A 20,736-nucleotide genomic window follows, 5' to 3' on the forward strand; every position below is an offset into this window, starting at 1 on the left:
TGTTGCCATAGCGACCATTTTACGTTAACTGGTTTGTGGGTTTCGTCCAGGTAGCAGAGCGACTGCGGGAACAACTCTTTCTTCTCCCGTTCTGTCTCGGCCCGCTGCGGCCGTAGGGCTTTAGCTGGCTCCGGCGGTCTGGCCGAGGGTTCCGTGGCGTCCCACCAAGCGGGATGGCTGCGGAAGAAGAGGATGAGGTGGAATGGGTGGTGGAGAGCATCGCTGGGTTCCTGCGCGGCCCGGACTGGTCCATCCCCATCTTGGACTTTGTGGAGCAGAAATGTGAAGGTAAAAACCAGATGATCCCGAACCGACAGCCCTTTCTCGCCTCTCTCTCTCCAGCATCGGCCAGAAGGTGGTCACCACGAACCACCTCTCATCTTTTAGGTCTTTACCCCTGTCAGTGAGGTTTAGAGCTGGTTTGTAGGAGGTATTGCTGTCACTGCGCCACTCTTCCTTCACGCACAGAACACGGGGACTCCCCCTTCCCTGGGCCCGAGCACATCTGAAAAGCATCAGACTTTAATCCTGTGTTGGGTCTCTCACCCCATCCTGCACGTTTTCTTCCTTGGGCAGATGGACTTCTTGGGTGGGCTTCAACAATTTCCCCAGTGACGGGAGAGATGGCAGTTTGTCTATGTTTTTTATTTAAGCAGTTGACCGCAATACAGGCGACCCAGTGGCCTGTATTGCCTTTACTGAGCACTCAGACTCTCTGCTATACAAAAATTTGGGGGAGGAGGAGAGTATTTTCTAACAAATGAAGTATATGAATGTGGCATAATATTCCCTGTAAGGGAAGAGGACCTCCAGGTCCTTATCATTCACGCTTAGAGTTCTGCATTCAGTTTTTGGAGACAAATTGGAGCTCATTTACGGAGAAGAAGCTAGAAACCATCCGTGGTTGTTTACCCAGGCAGGACTTTTAAGGTAGTAATATCCACCAATCATTTGAACGTCTGCCTTATGTTGGATGGATTAGATTTGTTTTGTAAGGTCCAATGGGATAGAACTAGGATCAGTGGGTACAAGCTACAGACAAATTTCTATGAAGGAAGTGCTCCCTAACAGAATGTATCCAAGGTAAATTAGCGTACCTCAGGAGATAATGAGTTCCCCAGGAGCTAGCAGTGTTTAAATGGATTTGACAGCAACTTCACAGAGATGCTATAGAGGGGAATTCAACTATGATTAGTTATCCTGAGTGACCTTTTGAAAAGTCCTTTCAAACCTGAGATTCCATGATTCTGGTAAAGATAAAATTGTTTGACCATTGGATCTTTTCATTACCATAATCAAAATTATGCCATAATCAAAATTCAGATAATATTTAAGTAATATTTTTATGGATCATTTCTAAAGAAGTTAAAAATAATTTTTATTTGTGACCTTTTTAAGGATTTAAAATTCTGAGACCAGTGAAGCTTGTGGAATTCTGACCTCTCCTTTACGAGAATAAAGAATTATGTCACCTTTTGATTCTATTAACACCTCTGAGACTAAATGCTGAAATGAAAAATAAATTAAGGCATCGTTCTTTTTATCCCCAAGAATCTAAAATGGCTGCGTCTTGGTGATAATACTACTAATACATCTGATTGTGTAATTTTACAGGGAAGCAGTAATCCTCAGCCTTATACACATGTAAGGTAGTAATTTAGTTTAGAATTAACTGGAAACAGTTTAAGTAGCTGCTATATTGTGTGTATGCCTTGTGTTATTTAGAGCAGATGGCAGTAGAAGTGGAAGTACCATCCCAGTAGCATCCCAGTGTCAATTGAAATAACAGTGTTAATACTTCAGTGATTTTCAGTGTGCTCTTCTTCACCTCAGATAATTTAATGTTTGTTTATTAATTTATTTGAGAAAGAGAAAGAGCATGAGCGATGGAGGAGCTGAGAGAAATGGAGACACAGAATCCCAAGCAGGCTCTAGGCTCTGAGCTGTCAGCAAAGAGCCTGATGTGGGGCTCAAACTCACGAACTGTGAGACCATGACCTGAGTCTGTGTTGGATACTTAACCAACTGAGCCACCTAGGTGGCCCACCACCTCATATAATTTAAAGATTAGTTTTGTACAGCTCAGGACATCAGCATTTATTTCAATTTATTGAGTGTATTTATTTACTGTTAGTGGTGCAGAAGCTGGGGATAGAAAGATGAATTTAAACAAAAGCCTTGTGTTTGAGTTTATGATTTAGTAGAGAAGACAGGCAGGTTGATAGAATTTAAATCTAAAATGGCAGGTGTCATAATAAAGGAAGGCATGTGGTGCTATTTTAAGGGTTCAGAGGGAGGGATCTAACCAGCCCAGGAGTTGGCAGTAGGTAGCAGTTCTGGGACAATGTGCCATTTTCAATGTCTTGAAGAATAGTTGGGAGAAGAGGACTGGATAAGGGCAAAGAGATCTAGGAACACTTGAGCAAATAAATATACAGGAGTTTGAAGCACCACGTGTATTATGTTTGGTGGTATTCCAAGTAATTGTGTATATTGAGAGTGCAAGGTTTGGGTTTTGGAGTGGTGGGAGATGAGACTTGGGATCGAATCTTGGAGATTTTGTCTGGCCTTCTAAGGATTTTGCATTTATTATCTAGGCAAAGAGCAGTCATTGAAGAGATTTAAATAGAAAATTAAAGGAGTTAGTTTTGCATTTTAGGTCATTTAGGGGGAATTTAAAAAGTTTCTTGTTGACAATTCATGAATATATCCCGTTTCTCTAGATTGTATCTTCTTGGAATATGTACCTTTCTAATCCACATTGTTTGACATATATGATCATTGAACAAACATTTCTTTTGGTTTTAGTTATTTTAATTTCATTAGTGATTCATGTAACAAAAATGGCCTAGTCACTTTCAGTAAAATTTGCAACCGCCAAGTTTGAGTATGATAACATAATCCAAGGCCTGTTGTAAAAGGAATTAATATTTTAAAACTATTAACAATAATATTTCATTAAAAGTTTATAAAGGAACTGATGCCTTTTATTATTGAAAGTAGCAAATTAGCATTTGTCTTACGTATGAAGTAGATCTTAAGAAGGAAAAAACTTGTTTACAATTATCACTGTTATATGTGATATATATAACATATTACTACTAATATACATGTACACACACACACACACACACACACACACAGTTTCTTTTTAAATTCAAGAATTCAAAGCCTAAGAACTAGGTTATAGGAATGAGAGTTCGACGTAAGATGTAAGGAGTAGAGTTTTATGTTTGCATTAATGAAGTAATTTGTTTTTTTACACTATATAATATTTTTCTTTTAAATTTAGTTTTTGATGATGAAGAAGAAAGCAAATTGACCTATACAGAGATTCATCAGGAATACAAAGAACTAGTAAGTATTTTTTCCCACTGATTTTAAAAGGTAATTAGAATAATATTAATTTTAGCTTTTCTAAATTAAAAACATGGATTTTTCCATTACAAAATTCTTTAATTAAAACAAAATCCTACCTTGAGGCACCTGGCTGGCTCAGTCATAGAGCACAAGTTAATCTTGGGATCATGAGTTCAAGCCCAATGTTAGGCATGGAGCCTACCTAAAATTTAAAAAAAACAACAACATACGATCTATCCTAATAGTACTACAGTTCCATCAGGCCACAAGGCTTCTCTGAGTATTTCATCCTTATGACTTCTTATCTCTTCTACTCTAGAATCTAAGGAATGGATTTAGGACAACTATTTTAAGGGATCTTGCATCTAATCTTTAAATTTTATTCTTATTCTTCTGATTCATCTAGAGAAGTGTTAATTATTAATTTTACATGATTGTCTTATGATTTTTAAAAATGTCTCTGAGTAGCAGAAGAGTTGTATCACATTGAACATCATAACCCTGACTTCCATTATTTCCAGGAGAGGAAATAAAATTTCATTTGATTCTCTGCAAAAATTTTAACTTTTTCTTGTTTGTTTTTTGGTTTTGTCTGGGGTTTTTTTGCCATATAATATAATTTTCTGTAGATTAATAATTGCAAGCAAGCATTTGATTATCTTTTTCTAAACTCAATACTTAACATGAAAACTGTCTTTGAGAATTTTTCTGTGCAAATTATAAAAGTTAAACTTTCTCTTTTTAGGTTGAAAAGCTGTTGGAAAGTTACCTCAAAGAAATTGGAATTAATGAAGATCAATTTCAAGAAGCATGCACTTCTCCTCTGGCAAAGACACGAACATCGCAGGTTTTGCTTTTGTGTTACTCTGCTCACATATAGTTTTAACAAAAATGTCCAGGGGTTTGCTTAAATTTGGCTATGTTTGATTGTCAAAGTATACTATTTTAGACATTGCAAGAGTGAAAAGCTAATTCATCACATATGGGTTCTTTTTTTATAATTACCTCAAAAAACAATAATTAGAGGTATTAATGAGTTAATGCAGTTAAAAAGGAACTTTTTGAAAGCAGAACTGTAATTGATCAAAGGTTTTGTCCAAACTACTGTTTTATTTTTGTAGATCTTGGATAGTTTTTCATTTGCCCCTTTTTTATCTCAGCAGTTTCACAATAAACACTCCCTGGGACCTCCTTCCCTTGGAACTACTTTTATTGTCACATTAGTTCTGCAGTACTGGTTTGAATTCAGTATTATGTATATTTATAATTAATATCTACTGAGGGCTCATGCTAGCTGATGTTTTAGGCACTTGACATGTATTATAGCATTTAATCTTCCTGATGCCTTTTAAGAATTCAGCACCATTGGGTACCTGGGTTAGTTGGTTAAGTGTCCAACTCTTGATTTCAGCTCAGGTCATGATCTCCCAGTTCGTGGGTTCAAGCCCCGTGTCAGGCTCTCCACTGATGCCTGCGTGGTGCCTGCTTAGGATTCTCTCTCTCTCCCTCTCTCTCTGCCCTTCCCCTGCTCTCTCTGTCTCTCTCAAAATAAATAAACTTTAAAAAAAATTTTTTTTAATTAAAAAAAAAGAATTTGGCACTATTTTGTTTGCACGTAGAAATGAAAAAACTAATGCACATACATATTAAGCAGCTAATGGAAAGTCCACTGCTAAGTAAGTAGTAGTATCACTCCAACTGCAAGCCCTTGCTCAGAGGTTCAGGATGGGGATATGTACTAGCCAAGTGGCCTTGTTCTTTACAAGTTGCTTTAGCTTTCCATTTTCTACTAAATAAACCGTAATTCCTTAGCCAGATGATAGTGAGGATGGTCTATGACGTGACCGTAAATTATATTTCCAGTCTTCTGCTGTAGTTCTCTAATACATTACGTACTGTAGTCATTACAGGCTGCTTGTTCTCGTAAGCATCCATGCACCTGGCTTTGTTCGTGCCATTCCCTAACCCTGGACTGTTTGGCCCTCACCTTCCCACTGCATTCTTTTCCTTACCCAGAGAATCCTTCTCTTATGTAAGGGCCTTGCTAAAATGTCACTTTTTGTGGCAGCTTCCCTGATCTCTCTTATGCTAGGGAAGACTAGCACTCATTCCACCTCACTGGACACTTTTACATTTTTGGTAGATTTACAGTTTCTGACAAGTCTGTTTGCCTTACTAGACTATATAAGTTCTTTGAGCTGTTTTGAGAATCTTTGCATTTCCAGTGTCTAGCACAGAGATGAGAACGTTGTTCCTTGTAGGAAGTTCTTAATAAATGTTTGTTCACTTAAATTATCTTCTTATCTTGGCCTCGAAGAGGTTGCTTTGACTCCTGTTTAACCCAGCACTTTCTACTATAGTACTTTGATTAAGTTTTGCTTATTTAATAATCATCTCCAATTCTAGAGATAGAACATGTTTAATATAACATATTTTGAAAAATATATTTAACTATTGTTGGTATGTTGCACTAATATAAATAAACATTTGATTTTAGTTACTGTTGCAAAGCAAATGTTTTACAGTTCATCAATAGCGTTTATTCTATATGTACCATGAGTTTAAGGAATAATAGGCATTATTTTCTTCTTTTTTAGTTGAACAGGAATAATTTGAAAATTATTAACTAGTATTTAATTTTTTAAAAATGTTTTTTATTTATTTTTGAGAGAGAGACAGCACAAGCAGGGGAGGGTCAGAGACAGAGGGAGCCACAGAATCTGAGGCAGGTTCCAGGCTCTGAGCTAGCTGTCAGCACAGAGCCTGATGTGGGGCTCAAACCCACGAACTGTGAGATCATGACCTGAGCCAAAGCTGGACGCTTAACTGACTGAGCCACTCAGGCGCCCCAAGGTTTGCTTTTCGGACATTGATATTTTTTATTTTCCTTGTTTTTCAGCAATATTTTCTACTTTGGTTAATATTTATCAACCTCTTAATCTTTTGTTTTCATTGTTAGGATAACTTTAAATTATTTGTGAATGAAGATATTCAGAATTTTAAAATATTGTTTTCAGGTCAAGAGTAATGCATCTTTCTCTTTTGTTCTGTTATTTAAGACCTTTTGATTTACTTGGAGTTGACTGGTAATACAGTCTTGTTATGTATTAGGAGACAAGCCTTTTGATATAGACAGACCTAGATTTGAGTCCTAGATCTTTCACTTACTAGCTGTAAGACCATGGAGACTGTTGTGCTGTTTTTCTTTCTTATCCATTCTGATTCTCAGTTTCCATATCTGTAAAATCTGGGTAGTATCTACTTTGGAAGGTTTTTGCAAAATTTAAGAGCTAATATTCATAAAGCACTTAGCACAATACCTGACATTTATAAAGTGATCTATAAATGGAAGCACCTCCTAATTAATACTGGCTATTTTGGTGGTTGATTAGCAGTGTGCTAATTAGGCCAGGGTCACTGGTTCAATTCCCATGTGGAATAGTTAGCTGTATTCTCTTCTGGAGCAAACACTTAGCATCAGATACTGAACAGCAGCAACCTGATTCAGTCAGCAAAAGGCCATCACCATTACCAGAAAAAAATCAGCTCAAAACTATGTTATTTACTGCTTTGCTGCAATAATCTAGTCTTTATACATGAAGATCAGATTGCTGATTGCATTATGCTAATATAGGGCACCTAAGAATTAACTCAAGAAACCAGTTGCTTACCCTGGGTTACTCAGGAGATAATTTTTATTCTGGTTTGGTTTGTTTGGTTTGGTTTTGGTTGTTTAAATCAGTCCCCACTGGTTTTACCATTAAAGCCCACTTAATAAAATTTTTTCACCGGGTTTGGTCATCAGTCTACCTAGACCACTGCTTCTCCCATACTCTATTTATTGATGTCAGCAGGAGTAGCAGGGAATGCATCAGATGAAGAACTCTAGTTTCAAAAAACAACAAAAACCTCTTGAGGACATGTTTTTCTGTTATGTATGTGATTTCTTAAAAAATGCTTATGATTAACCACAGAAAATATGATAGTATAATAACTACTGAAATATTTATTACTTTAATTGCCTTCAGTTGAATTTTGTAATTTTGTGGTATTTTCCAACTGAAGTAGGCAGAAATGACTTCATTGTGACTTCCTTGTGATTTCTTGTTGAGGATAAATTTCATCATTTATTTCTATGTACTGTATTTGCAAAAGACTTTTGTGGGGTTTTTTTTTTTGCAAAAGACTTTTGTATGGCAAGAAACAAACTATTTTTTGCTTTTTTTACTTGATTAGCTTTGACTTTTATAATATAAAAATTAATACTCTTATATTATGATAGTAATTTGGCAAAATTACAGTTTTTCCAATAACTTGTATCATTGAAGGGATTACATATATTGTATAACTTTCATTTTCTGAAATCACACAGGATAATTCACAATATTTTGTATGAGTGCTGGTAAGACTTTTAAAAATTAATAGACTTGATTTTTTAGAGCAGTTATAGGTTTACAGAAAATTGAGCAGATAATACAGTGGCCCTTATTTCTTTTTCAAGTTTTTAAATATTTATTTATTTTTTGAGAGAGAGGGAGAGAGTGCAAGTGGGAGAGGGCCAGAGAGAGAGGGAGACATAGAATCCGAAGCAGGCTCCATGCCCTGACCTGTCAGCACAGAGCCTGATGCAGGGCTCCAACTTGTGAACTGCAAGATCATAACCTGAGCCAAAGTCAGACACTTAACTGACTGAGCCACCCGGTCGCCCCATAAAGTGTCCTACATTAACATCTTTCATTAGTATGGCATATTCATGAAAATTGGTGAGTCAGCATTGATATATTATTATTTGAGTATTGTCCAGTGTTTATATTAAGGGTTACTTTTTGTGGTGTACAGTTCTATGGGTTTTGCCAAATACACTGTCATATATCCAATATTACAGTATGTTACAAAATAGTTTTACTGCTCAAAACTCCCCCTAGGGGCACCTGGGTGGCTCAGTCGGTTAAGTGTCCAGCTTCCGCTCAGGTCGTGATCTCATGGTTCGTGGGTTCGGGCCCCTCATCGGGCTCTGTGCTGACAGCTAGCTCAGAGCCTGGAGCCTGCTTCGGATTCTGTGCCTCCCCTGCTCATGCTGTCTCTCTTTCTCAAAAATAAACAAACATTAAAATTAAAAACAAAAACAAAAAACTCCCCCTATATCCTACATATTTATCTTTTCCATCCTTGCCCCTGGCAACCATTGCATTTTACTGTCTCTCTAGTTTTGCCTTTTTCATAATGTCATATAATTGGGATTATATAGTATATACCTTTTCAGACTTGGTTCTTTCATTAAGCAATATGAATTTAAGGTTCTTTCATGTTTTTGTTGTTATTGTTTGATAATTCATTTCTTTTTATTGTTGAGTAATATTTCATTATGTGGATGAAATATTTTATCACTTTACCTTTTGAAGGACATTTTGGTGGCTTCCAGTCTTTGGAAATTATGAAAATACTGCTATAAATATTTGTATTCAGGGTTTTTTATGGACAGAAAAGTTTTCAACTTATTTGGGCAAATACCTAGAGTACCTACAGCAAGACTGCTGGGTCATATTGTAAGATTAAGTTTAGCTTTTTAAGAAATTGCCAAACTCTCTTCTAAAGTAGTTGTACCGTTTCACCAGCAATGAATGGGAGTTCCTCTTGCTCCACATCTTCGGCACCACTTGGTGTTGTCTGTTTTTTGCATTTTAGCCATTCTAATATGTATGTAGTGGTTTATTTTTGCCCATTTTAAAATTGAGTTGTTTGTTTTCTAGTACTTGAGTTGTAAGGCTTCTTTATATATCATTTTGATACAAGGCTTCTTTATCAGATCTGTGTTTTGCAAATATTTCATAAAATTTTCTTCCGTGGCTTATCTTTTCCTTCTCTAACAAAGTGTTTCACAGAGTAGAAGTTTGTTTTTTGTTTTGTTTTGTTTTTAATTTCAGTGAAGTCCATGATCAGTTTTCTTTCATGGATTATGCTTTTGGTATTGTATCTTTGGAAGTCATTGCCAAACCCATGGTTATCTAGATTTTCTCTATGCTCTCTTCTAGAAGTGTTACAGTTTTGTTTTTCACATTTAAATCCAGTGTTCCCTTTTGAGTTAATTTTTGTGAAAAGTGTGAGTTTAATGTTTAGATTCATTTCTTTGCATGTAGATGTCCAGTCGTTGTAGTCTCTTTGCTGGAAAGATTAGCTTTTCTCAATTGGATTGCCTTTGTTTCTTTGTCAAGGGTCAGTTGACTGTTTGTAGCAGGTTGTTTTCAGGTTCTTTCTGTCCTATTAATCTATTTGTATGTTTGTTCACCAATACCACACTGTCTTGATCATGGTAGTTTATTTTTTTAAGTTTTTATATTTATTTTGAGAGAAGGAGAGCAAATGAACAGGAAACAGGCAGAGAGAGAGAGAGAGAGAGAGAGAGAGAAAGAGAGAGAGACAGAGAGACAGAGAGAGACAGAGACAGAGAGAGAGACAGAGAGAGAGAGAGACAGAGAGAGAGAGAGACAGCTGTGCTGTCAGCTCAGAGCCTGACATGGAGCTCTGAGCTGGCAGAACCATGGGATCATGACCTGAGTCATGAGTTGGACCAATCGAGAGTTGGATGCTGAACTGACTGAGCCCCCCAGGTGCCCCTTGATTACTGTAGTTTATAATAAGTCTTGAAGTCAGGTAGTATCAGTACTCTGTTCTTTTTTAATATTATGTGGCCATTCTGACTCTTTTGACTTTTCATATATATTTTAAAACTGGTTTGTTGATATCTACAAAATAACTTGCTGGATTCTCTTTGGAGTTGCATAAATCTACAGTTCAAATTAGGAAGAATTGACATGTTAGCAATATTGAGTCTTTTTTATATATGAATGGAATATCTCTCCATTTATTTAGATTATCTTTGATTTCTTTCATCAGAGTTTTTTAGTTTTCCTCCTATAGATCTGTGTATTTTGTTAAATTTATTCCTAAGTACTTATTTTATTGTAGAACTAATGTAAATGTGGGTTTTTTTTTTGTTTCATATTCCCATTATTCATTGCTGGTATATAGGAAAGCAGTTGATTTTTATACAGTAATCTATCCTATAGCTTTGCTATAATTAATTATTAGTTCCAGTAGTTCCTTTTTTTGTAATGTTTATTAATTTTGAGAGAGAGAGAGAGAGAGCATGAGCAGGAGAGGGGAGAGAGAGAGGGAGAGACAGAATCCCAAGCAAACTCCACACCATTAGCACAGAACCTGATGCAGGGCTTGAACTCAGGAACTACAAGATGATGACCTGAACTGAAACCAAGAATTGGACACTTAAACTGAGCCACCCAGGTGCACTCTAGGAGTTTCTTTAAATTGAGTCTTTGGAATAATCTACAAGCAATCCTGTTATCTGTGAACAAAAAAAGCTTTATTTCTTCCTTCCTAATCTTCGTATCTTTAATTTCCATTTCTTAATGCATTAGCTAGGACTTCCAGTATAATGTGGAATGGGAGTGGGAAAAGGGGACTTGTTTCTGATCTTCATGGGAAAGCATCTAGTTTCTCACCATTAAGTATGGTGTTAGCTGTCAGGTTGGGTTTAAAAAAAAATTTTTTTTTGCATGTTTATTTTTGATTGAGAGAGTGAGCGAGGGAGGGTCAGAGAGAGAGCGGGACAGAGGATCTGAAGTGGGCTCTGTGCTGACAGCAGAGAGCCCTATGCAGGGCTCAAACTCATGAACTGTGAGATTATAACCTGAGCTGAAGTTGGACGCTTACCTGACTGAGCCACTCACGTGTTCCAGGTCAGTTTTTTGTAGATGTTCTTTATCAGGTTAAGGAAATTCCTCTTTATTCCTCATTTGCTGAGAGTTTTTACCATGATTGGATGTTGGATTTTGTCAAATGCTTTTTCTGCATCTAATGATATGATCATGTGATTTTTCTCTTGATGTGATGGATTACATTAATTTCAGAGTGTTGAACCGGCCTTGCATAATTAAAATAAATCCCACTTGGTCATGGTGTATAATGCTTCTTATACACTGTTGGATTCAATTCGCTGACATTTTTGGGGTGTTTATGTATCTCTGTTCATGAGAGGTATTCATGAGAGATACTCTTCTGTAGCTTTTCCTTCTTGTTGTGTTGTTGCTTAGTTTTGGTATTAGTATAATGCTAGTTACATAAAACAGGTTAGGGAGTACTCCTTCTGCTTCTGTTTTCTGGAAGAGAATGTAAAGAACTGGTATAATTTCTTTTTTTTTTCTTCTAGTTTTTGAGGATTGTTATCTGAGGGCAGTTTTTCATATGCATGTTTAAATACGTGTAAAATCCTAATCCGAATCATGCAGAGAGGAATGGGGAAAATTGCATAGACATTGAGTAAGTTATATATAGATGAGATAGGGAATTTCAAAGTCATACTTTTTTTTCTCCTTAATAGTTTGAAGCAATAGAAAGCCTTTTACATCTGTTATGCTATTTAACTTCTGCAAATATTTAATCATTATTTTTTGAGAAATAATATGAATATTACTTTCATCAAAGTTATGTGTTCTTTTTGGTAGAGAATTTTATAATTTCTTCATTAAATGTTTGGTAGAAATTACCAGTGGACTCACCTAGGCCTGGTGCTTTCTGTTTTGGAAGGCTATTAATTATTGATTCTTCCTCTTTAATAGTTACAGAATTATTCAGATTGTCTGTTTATTCATGTGTGAGTTTGGCAGAATGTGTTTTTTAAGGAATTCATCCATTTCATCTAGGTTATCAAATTTGTGGATATAGAGTTTCAATATTTTTTTATTATTCTTTTAATGTCCTTGGGATCTGTAGTGATGTACCGTCTTTCATTCCTCATATTAGTAATTTATGTTTTTCTCTTTCTTTTCATACTTAACCTGGCTAGAGGTTTATCAGTTTTATTGATAGTTTTGAAGAATCACCTTTTAGTTTTGTTGATTTTCTCTGTTTTTCTATTTTAAATTTAATTGATTTCTTCTCTAATTTCACTATTTTTTCCCTATGCTTATTTGGATTAGATTTGCTCTTCTTTTGTAGTTCCTAAGGTGAAAGCTTGGATTACTGATGTTAGATAATTCATCTTTTTAGATACATACATGTAATGCTCTAAATTTCCCCTAAGTACTACTTTTACTGTACCCTCAAAATTTTGATAAGTTGTATATTCATTTAGTTAGAAATATTTTAGGGGCACCTGGCTGGCTCAGTTGGTTGAGCGTCCAACTCTTGATGATGGCTCAGGTTATGATCCCAGAATCATGGGATCAAGCCCCATATTGGGCTCTATACTAAGTATGGAGGCTGCTTATGATTCTCTCTTTCTTTCTCTGCCCTTGTCCCCCAACTCGTGTGCTTTCTTTTTCTAAAAAAAAAAAAGAAAAGAAAAGAAATATTTTAAAATTTCTCTTAAAAAGAAATTTCCCTTAAGACTACAGTTGACCTTGACCTTTTAACAACACAGGTTTGAACTATGAGGGTCTACTTCTACACATATTTTTAAACAGTTTTTTTTAAATGTTTATTCATTTTTGAGAGAATGAGAGAGCATTGGTGGGAGAGGGGCAGAAAGAGAGGGAGGCACAGAATCAGAAGCAAGCTTCAGGCTCTAAGTTGTCAGCACAGAGCCCAATGTGGGACTTGAACCCACAGACCACGAGATGATGACCTGAGCTGAAGTCAGACATTTAACCAACTGAGCCACCAAGGTACCCCTACACAGACTTTTTTTTTGGATAAATACAGCAGAGTACTGTAAATGTATTTTATCTTCCTTACTATTTTCTCTTTTTTTAAATTTTAATTTAGTATAGTTAACATACAGTATTATATTAATTTAAGGTGTACAGTATAGTGATTCAACAATTTTATACATTACTTACTGCTCATCATGATAAGTTTACTCTTAATCCCTTCACCTATTTCACCTATACCCCCACCCACCTCCCTTCTGGTAACAATCACTTTATTTTCTATAGTTAAGAGTATGGTTTTGATTTGTCTCTGTTTCTTTGTTCATCTGTGTTGTTTCTTAAATTCCACATATGAATGAGATTAAATGGTATTTGTCTTTCTTTCTAGATCCATGAAGGTTGCTTCAAATGGCAAGCTTTCATGCTTTTTAGTGGCTGAATAATATTCCTGTGTGTGTGTGTGTGTGTGTGTGTGTGTGTGTGTGTGTGTGTCTATACATACACACAAGCTCTTTTGTTTTTAAAAGTTTATTTATTTGAGAGAGAGAGAGAGAGAGAGGGCTAGGGAGAGGCAGAGAGAGAGAGAGAGGGAGAGAGAGAATCCCAAGCAGGGTCTGCACTGTCAGTGTGGAGGCTGATGTGTGGCTCAAACCCACAAACTGTAAAATCACGTGAGCTGAAATCAAGAATTGGACGCTTAACCAACTGAGCCACCCAGGCACCCAACACCTCTTCTTTATCTATTCATGTATCATTGGATACTTGGGCTGCTTCCATAATTTGGCTATTGTAAATAGTGTAAATAATGCTGCAGTAAACATAGGGACACATATATCTTTTTGAAGTAGTGTTTTCAGGGTGCCTGGGTGGCTTAGTCAGTTAAGCATCCAACTTTGGCTCAGGTCATGATCTCGTGGTTCGTGGGTTCGAGCCCCGCATCAGGCTCTGTGCTAATGGCTCAGAGCCTGGGGCCTGCTTCAGAGTCTGTGCCTCCTTCTCTCTCTGCCCTTCCCCTGCTCACGCTCTGTCTCTCTGTCTCTCAAAAATAAATAAACATTTAAAAAAATGTTTATTTTATACCCAGTAGTGGAATTACTGGATCCTATTCTATTTTTAACATTTTGAGGAAGCTCCATATTATTTTTCCACAGTGGCTGCAACAGTTTGCATTCCTACCAACAGTCCATGAGGGATTCTTTTTCTCTACATCTTTGTTGTTTCTAATGTTTTTGTGTTTTAATTTTTTGTGTGTTAACACTTGTTTCTTCTGCTTTTGATTTTAGCCATTCTGACAAGTGTGAGGTGATGTATCAGTGTGGTTTCAATTTGTGTTTCCCTGATGATGAGTGATGTTGAGCATCTTTCACATGTCTTCTTTGGAGAAATGTCTGTTCATGTCTTCTGCCCATTTTTAATTGGATTGTGTGGGGGTTTTTTGGTGTTGTGTAAGTTCTTTATGTATTTAGGATACTAACACTTTATTGGATATGTCCTTTGCAAATATCTTCCCCCATTTGGCCTTTTAGTTTCCTTATGATTTTCATAATATTTTCTCTTCTATAGCTTATTGTAAGAATGCCGTATATAAAACATATAACATATATATTATGTGTTAATTGGTGTAATATATAATTGGCAAGGCTTCTGGTCATCAGTAGGTTATTAGTGGGTAAGCTTGGGGGAGTCAGGAGTCATATGCAGATTTTTGACTGCATAGAGGTCAGTGCCCCAGCTCCATGTTGTTCAAGGGTCAACTGTACTGTTTTTTTTTTTAATGTTTATTTATTTTCGAGAGAGAGAGAGAGAGAGTTGCACACAAGCAGGGGAGAGGCGGAGAGAGAAGGAGACACAAAATCTGAAGTGCGCTCCTGGCTCTGTGCTGTCAGCATAGAGCTTGATGTGGGGATTGAAATGATGAATGGTGAGATCATGACCTGAGCTGAAGTCAGACTCTTCACTGACTAAGCCACCCGGGTACCCCTGTACCTCTTCTATCCATGTGTTATTTAGAAGTGTATTGTTTAATCTGCAAGAACTTTAGTTTTTTCCATCTGTCATTCTGTTACTGATTTCAAGTTTAATTCTGTTGTGGTGTGAGAGGACACTTTTTATGATTCCTGTTCTTTTAAATTTATTAAGATGTGTTTTACGGCCCATAATGTTGTCTATTTGGGTGAATTTTTCATGTGTGCTTGAGAAGAATGTGTATTTTTCTGTTGTTGTAGAAATATCAATTTGATCCAGTTGACTGAAGGTACTGTTCTGTTCAACTATGTCCTTACTGATTTTCTGTCTGATGGATCTGTCTGTTGTTGACGGAGGGTGTTGAAGTCTCCAACTGTAATCATGAATTCATCTGTGTCTTCTTGTAGTTCTATTAATGGAGCAGTGTAAGAACATGAAATCACTTTTACCTTTCAAAATATGGTATGGTAAACTCTAAGCAGAGATTACCATAGGGTAATCTTAGGCTAAGTGTGATTATATTTGAATGTCTTATAAACTCATTTAAGTCAGATTTTCAAATACTCACTGTTCATTTTTTATGTTAATATGCTTTTCTCAAACAGATAACATCACATTTACTTTATCTCATAGTCTTCTGTCAAAGTAGTTTGACATTTCAGATAATTTAGGGGATAGTTGGGGAAGTGTTGTTTTTAAACAAGTTTTTTTTGGAGTTAACTCTTGTATTTAGTTCCTCTAACTACCTTTATTGGAAGCTCATGTCCATTTCCTTGAACCGGAAGAATCCCATTACTATAAAGTTGTTAGGTTTAGTGCAACATTTTGATATTTAACCAGCCTTCATAGGACTAGAACAATTATTTTTATGGGTACTTTTCAGTTTAAAAATTGCTTTCTCATCTTACTTAATTTCAACACCCAGCCAAAAAGTTATTACTATATTTCTTCCATGCTAAAGTGAAAAAATTTTATATTGTAATATCTCTGAAATGAGAATGCATTTTATAATGAATAATGTGTTATAATTTAATTGGCAGGTTCTTTTTCTCTTATTGGTACATGAAGTGATGGTTTATTTTACTCCTCTGTGGAATCTTAGATTCAACAAAATACTGTATTACTATTATTAGTAGAGTACTAATTTGCAGAGGAAGAAACTGAAGCTCGGAAGACTAAACGATATATCCAGAGTCACACAGCTCGTACATGGTTAAGCAGGAAGTGGGCTTATGATATTAAGGGCTCATTTTCTTCCAATGTTTCAATGGTTCTTAAGCTTTAATGTTGTAATAATTATCTATGGAGATAACATGGACACCCATCCTCTAGAAATTTAGATTCATTATGTCTAGAGCAGGTCTTAGGAATATGCGTTTCTTAGATGCATCAAGGCACATACTTAAATATCAGCTCAAACTCTGACTTGCTGATAGAGGCTCCAGTTGATACATTGCTATCAATAGCATTGCTCTTCAAGAGTTTATTAGTGATGAGGATAAAGTCCGTGATATCACTGATAGAAGTCTAGGGAGCCCCAGAACAACGTATTGTGGGGGCATAATCCCATAAAAATATCTTGGCAGACATCATTAATCTATCACAGAGACTGTCCACAAGTGTTTTTGATACTGAGCTTTGGGCTGAAACTTTCAGTCAAACCTGTCTGCTGTGCCCTGCTATGGGTCTTTTGAATAGTGTATGTGAATTTAATGGGAAAGAATTTTCCATCAGTTTTTTCTCCAGTTGACTCCTTATAAATGTCACAGAGAGCTGCTTTTGCATTTTGTTTTGTTTTGCTGTATACTGTGGTTGTTCAGGGTGAGAGCCGGTTGCTGGGTGAAAGACCCCTTCCTCTTTGCTTAGAGCTCTTGGATGGAGGTTTTGTTGAGGTTCTATTGCTGCTACCCACCTGGTAAACAATAGCACACCCTTGTTGCTTCTGCATGATTTCGTTTGTTCTTTTTTTCCATTAATATCATGTAAAGCTTGAACTAAGATTTTAGTAAGTGTATAAAATTTGAGTGTTTTGGGTTTTCACACATTTCAAATTTTATTCTACTTATTGTTGATTAGCTTGGGAATTGGTTTGTTCTTTAAAACAGCAATAGTTCCTTGTAATTAAAGAAATGTTACTTTGGATACTCCAGGAAGACACCTTAGTTTTTCCACTAATTTATCATTTTTTTTATCTAGAAAATGATTTCACATCATCATTTCCAACTTAACCTCTTATATTAAACTTTCTTCATATAGTAGGACGACAATTGTGTTTTCATATTACTAATACCTCATTACACTTAATATGCAGGGTCCATTTTCTTGGCATTTACTTTTATTTAACTTTGTACTTTTATTTTATTAAGGGATAATTTTATAATTACTGATTTAACATTAACCATAAATTTCAGGTAACATACTAAAAACCAAATAGATATCTTTACTTTAGCTGAAAAACAAATCCAAATATTGAAGTTGTAACTTTAAAAAAAGTAAGTCCAATTTCTGTGCTGTGTTTCAGAGTTACTCAGCACTGGCTCATTTGGGAAATGTATCATCGTCATCAGCCTTAGCTTCTTGGAGGTGTGGGGGTTGGGAGAGTTAGCCTCTTGAGAGCCTCTATCAAAGGTTTGTAGAATCTTAAAGATTTCCTTTGAGTCATCTGATCATATGTAATAATACAGCATTCCTCAGTTGATAGAAATGATTTGCCATAGAAATGATCTATATGGAAAAGAGTTTTAAAACTTGGATCTTCATTTAACTTCCAGACTTCTTTCCATAGGCCATTTTGCAACCTGTGTTGGCAGCAGAAGATTTTACTATTTTTAAGACAATGATGGTCCAGAAAAACATTGAAATGCAGCTGCAAGCCATTCGAATAATTCAAGAGAGAAATGGTAAAATTTTGAATTTAGAAATCTAAGTGCCAAATGCATTTTGTTTTGCGGTTTTGACTCTTCTATTATGGTCTTAAATGTAGCTGCTTTTTATAAATTTATTTCAAGTTTGAAAATCTGTGGCTGAGTTAAGAGATTCAAGAATGTAGTCTTCCGGATCAGTGTGTGTTTGCCATCTCAAAGAAAGCAGACTAGAATCTGATTCAGTGATGCTTTAGGTCTCAGAGAGCTTGATTTTTCTTCCTAGCCATTTTTTAAATGAAATTCAGTATTTTTGAGTAGTGACACTTATAGTTACTGTTGAGAGAAGGTGACTACTCTTTTCCTTCTGGCTTATTAGGACCTTTGTAGGAGACAGTATCTCTCCAGAGTTAGTGAGCTTTGGAAGTATTTGGAGGATTGTTGAAAGACATATGGCTGTCTTCCATTTCTGATTCTGTAGTCTGGGGTGGGAGCAAATGCTTTGCATTTTTAGCAAGTTCCCAGGTGATGCTCAAGCTGCTGGTCCTGGGACCAAACTGTTCCAGGGCAATAGGCAAGTAGGATACCACTACCAGTAGGTGGAAAGGAAAACAAAATTCAAAGCCCCAGTAACCCTCTTTAGTTTTATCTATTCCCTCACTCTTGCCTAATCTTAGTTTCTCCCTCGGTTTTCCTGCTTTTATTCCCTTTGTGCATATTTGAATTAAATTTGACATTTTGGCTCAAAACATCTGAGTTTCTAACCATACTTCTTCTCATTGTACTATCTCCTTTTCAGTCCAGATTCTCATCTCCTTTCAGATATCTGGCTCTAATAACCTGACCTTGGTACCTATATGTTCCTTTGTTCAGTGGACTGCACTGATATTCTTGACATGCCATATTCTTCTCTGGCAGCAGGACCTGTTTAAAAAAATTGTTTCTTGAACATGTGAGAGCTGTAGTTCAGTTGTACTGTTTGCTACTTTTAAAAAAATCTTTATTTTTGAGAGAGAGAGAGAGCGAGAGAGCAAGAGAGAGAGAGAGAGTGAGAGCCAGAGTGCAAGGAGGAAAGGGGCAAAGAGAGAATGAGGCATGGAATCAGAATCAGGCTCCAGGCTCTGAGCTGTCAGCACAGAGCCTGATGCAGGGCTTGAACCCACAAATTGTGAATTCATGACCTCAGCTGAAGTCAGATGCTTGACTGACTGAGCCACTTAGGCACCCCCTGTTTGCTTTTAAAGATCTGGAACATGCAGGCAAACATTGGGGTGTTTCAGGGCCCCTCATGGATTCTCCTCTTGTTAGTCTAATGTGAGTAGAGATTATCTCTTAGAGCTAATCACCACCATAACTATCCTCTAAGATCCTAGGGTATTTTTCACAGCAGGTAAAAGAGGTGATGTCTGGGTAGGAGATAACACCATCCTAACCCTGAACTACACCTAACGCTGTGCTGTGACTGCGATGTAAAGAAACTTTCTTTGTCTTTGTACCATGGTTTACTTTATAAAATCCTTTTTCTCTGAATGTTCCTGCAAGTATGCTTTCTTCTGGGATGGAGGATGTGAATAATTATTTTATCTTAGTTTATATTGTTTTGGGAGGATCAGTTTTGATAAAAGAGAGAGTGGACTTGATATTGGCACTCCATAGTTTTCAGTTTGGAATTCAACAGGAAACTTATTAAGATTTTAATATAAGGAAAGGGAACAAATACATTGGCTGGATGCCTCAGGCTGCCATTAGCAGGAAGCCTCAGCGAAAATGTTCTAAGCAGTAAGAAATTATCATCTCACAGAACGAGAGGTCCAGAAAAAGGAGGAAAGGAAGATGGTCCATGTTGGTTATGTTAAGGACTCAGTGATATTATCAAGAATGCTGACACTTTACATCTTTATACTCTGCTGTTCTCAGAACCTTCTCTCATAGTTGTACTCTGACTGCATTGAATAAGACTCAGAAACGTCTCATGAAGAAAAGGGGTGTTTTTTCCTGTGCGTCTCTTTTTGTGGGCAAGACAACACTTGCATGGAAGCCTCATAGGAGTTTCCCCCTCAGGTCCTATTGGTCAGGATTTGGGCCACATACCTTTCTTTTTTTTTTCTTCTCTTTTATAGTTTTTGTCAAGTTGGTTTCCATATAACACCCAGGCCTCCATGTTGCATGCCTTTCTTAAACCGTCTGGCAGGGGAAATGAGGCCATTATGATTGGCTTAAGTCACTCATGAATCACTCTCCTGTGGTGGGGTAGGGATCAGCCTCTAAGTACTTGGCTACCTGCTAATTAAACAAATCTGGCTTGGATTAGCAAGGGAGGATGAGACAATGATGCAGACTAATGCTGGTGTCAAACCACAGGGTGGGACTGTTTGCTTACTTTTAGATAAAAACTAAGAGTTTCTGCCATAGCATTTCTGATACTCAGATTTAAGAATGTTTCCTAGGTCAGATCCAGGGGCTAGTACCTTAGAGCAATGTGATTGCACCATTTAAAAACTGTCTTTGTGGTAAGAAAAATTCAAAGACTCTCTGAATTCTTGGTTATATTTTATCAAAGAATTTTTGGAGAAATGCAAATCAGAGCATTATTTTGATGGCTCTGAAGTGTTGCCTACTATTGCATTATTCTTCCCTTAGTTCTTTTCATTTCCCTTAGAAATATTATTAGAGAATACTAATTATATATCTTTTGACTTGTGACAGTATATTATAATTTGCAAGATGTTACCATTGGGGGAAAACTGAAAAAAGGTGCATGCATAGCATCTCGCTCTCTCATTTTTAAAATTGCATGTGAATCTGCAATTATCTCAAAATAAAAAGTTTAATTAAAAATGTATTTAAACATCAAGGGGATTTGAAACATAAAGCTACTTTAA

At 36.5% G+C, this 20,736-nt stretch overlaps 1 protein-coding gene across 2 annotated transcripts in view; it reads left to right on the forward strand.

The window, feature by feature from the left end:
• Positions 1-7: 7 nt before the first annotated feature.
• CFAP36 (cilia and flagella associated protein 36) overlaps positions 8-20,736 on the forward strand; it is a 30,634-nt gene continuing 9,905 nt past the window's right edge. Inside the window, exons 1-4 of one of the 2 annotated variants that reach the window (XM_029937389.1) lie at positions 8-288; positions 3,293-3,357; positions 4,106-4,207; positions 17,779-17,893. In XM_029937389.1, coding sequence (XP_029793249.1) covers positions 174-288; positions 3,293-3,357; positions 4,106-4,207; positions 17,779-17,893 — 397 coding nt within the window. In that variant the 5' untranslated portion in view covers positions 8-173. The remainder of the gene's footprint in view (positions 289-3,292; positions 3,358-4,105; positions 4,208-17,778; positions 17,894-20,736) is intronic. The other variant, XM_029937390.1, reaches the window with a different exon arrangement.

The sequence above is a fragment of the Suricata suricatta genome, chromosome 4 (genome assembly GCF_006229205.1).
Source record: "Suricata suricatta isolate VVHF042 chromosome 4, meerkat_22Aug2017_6uvM2_HiC, whole genome shotgun sequence".
NCBI classification, from domain to species: domain Eukaryota; kingdom Metazoa; phylum Chordata; class Mammalia; order Carnivora; family Herpestidae; genus Suricata; species Suricata suricatta.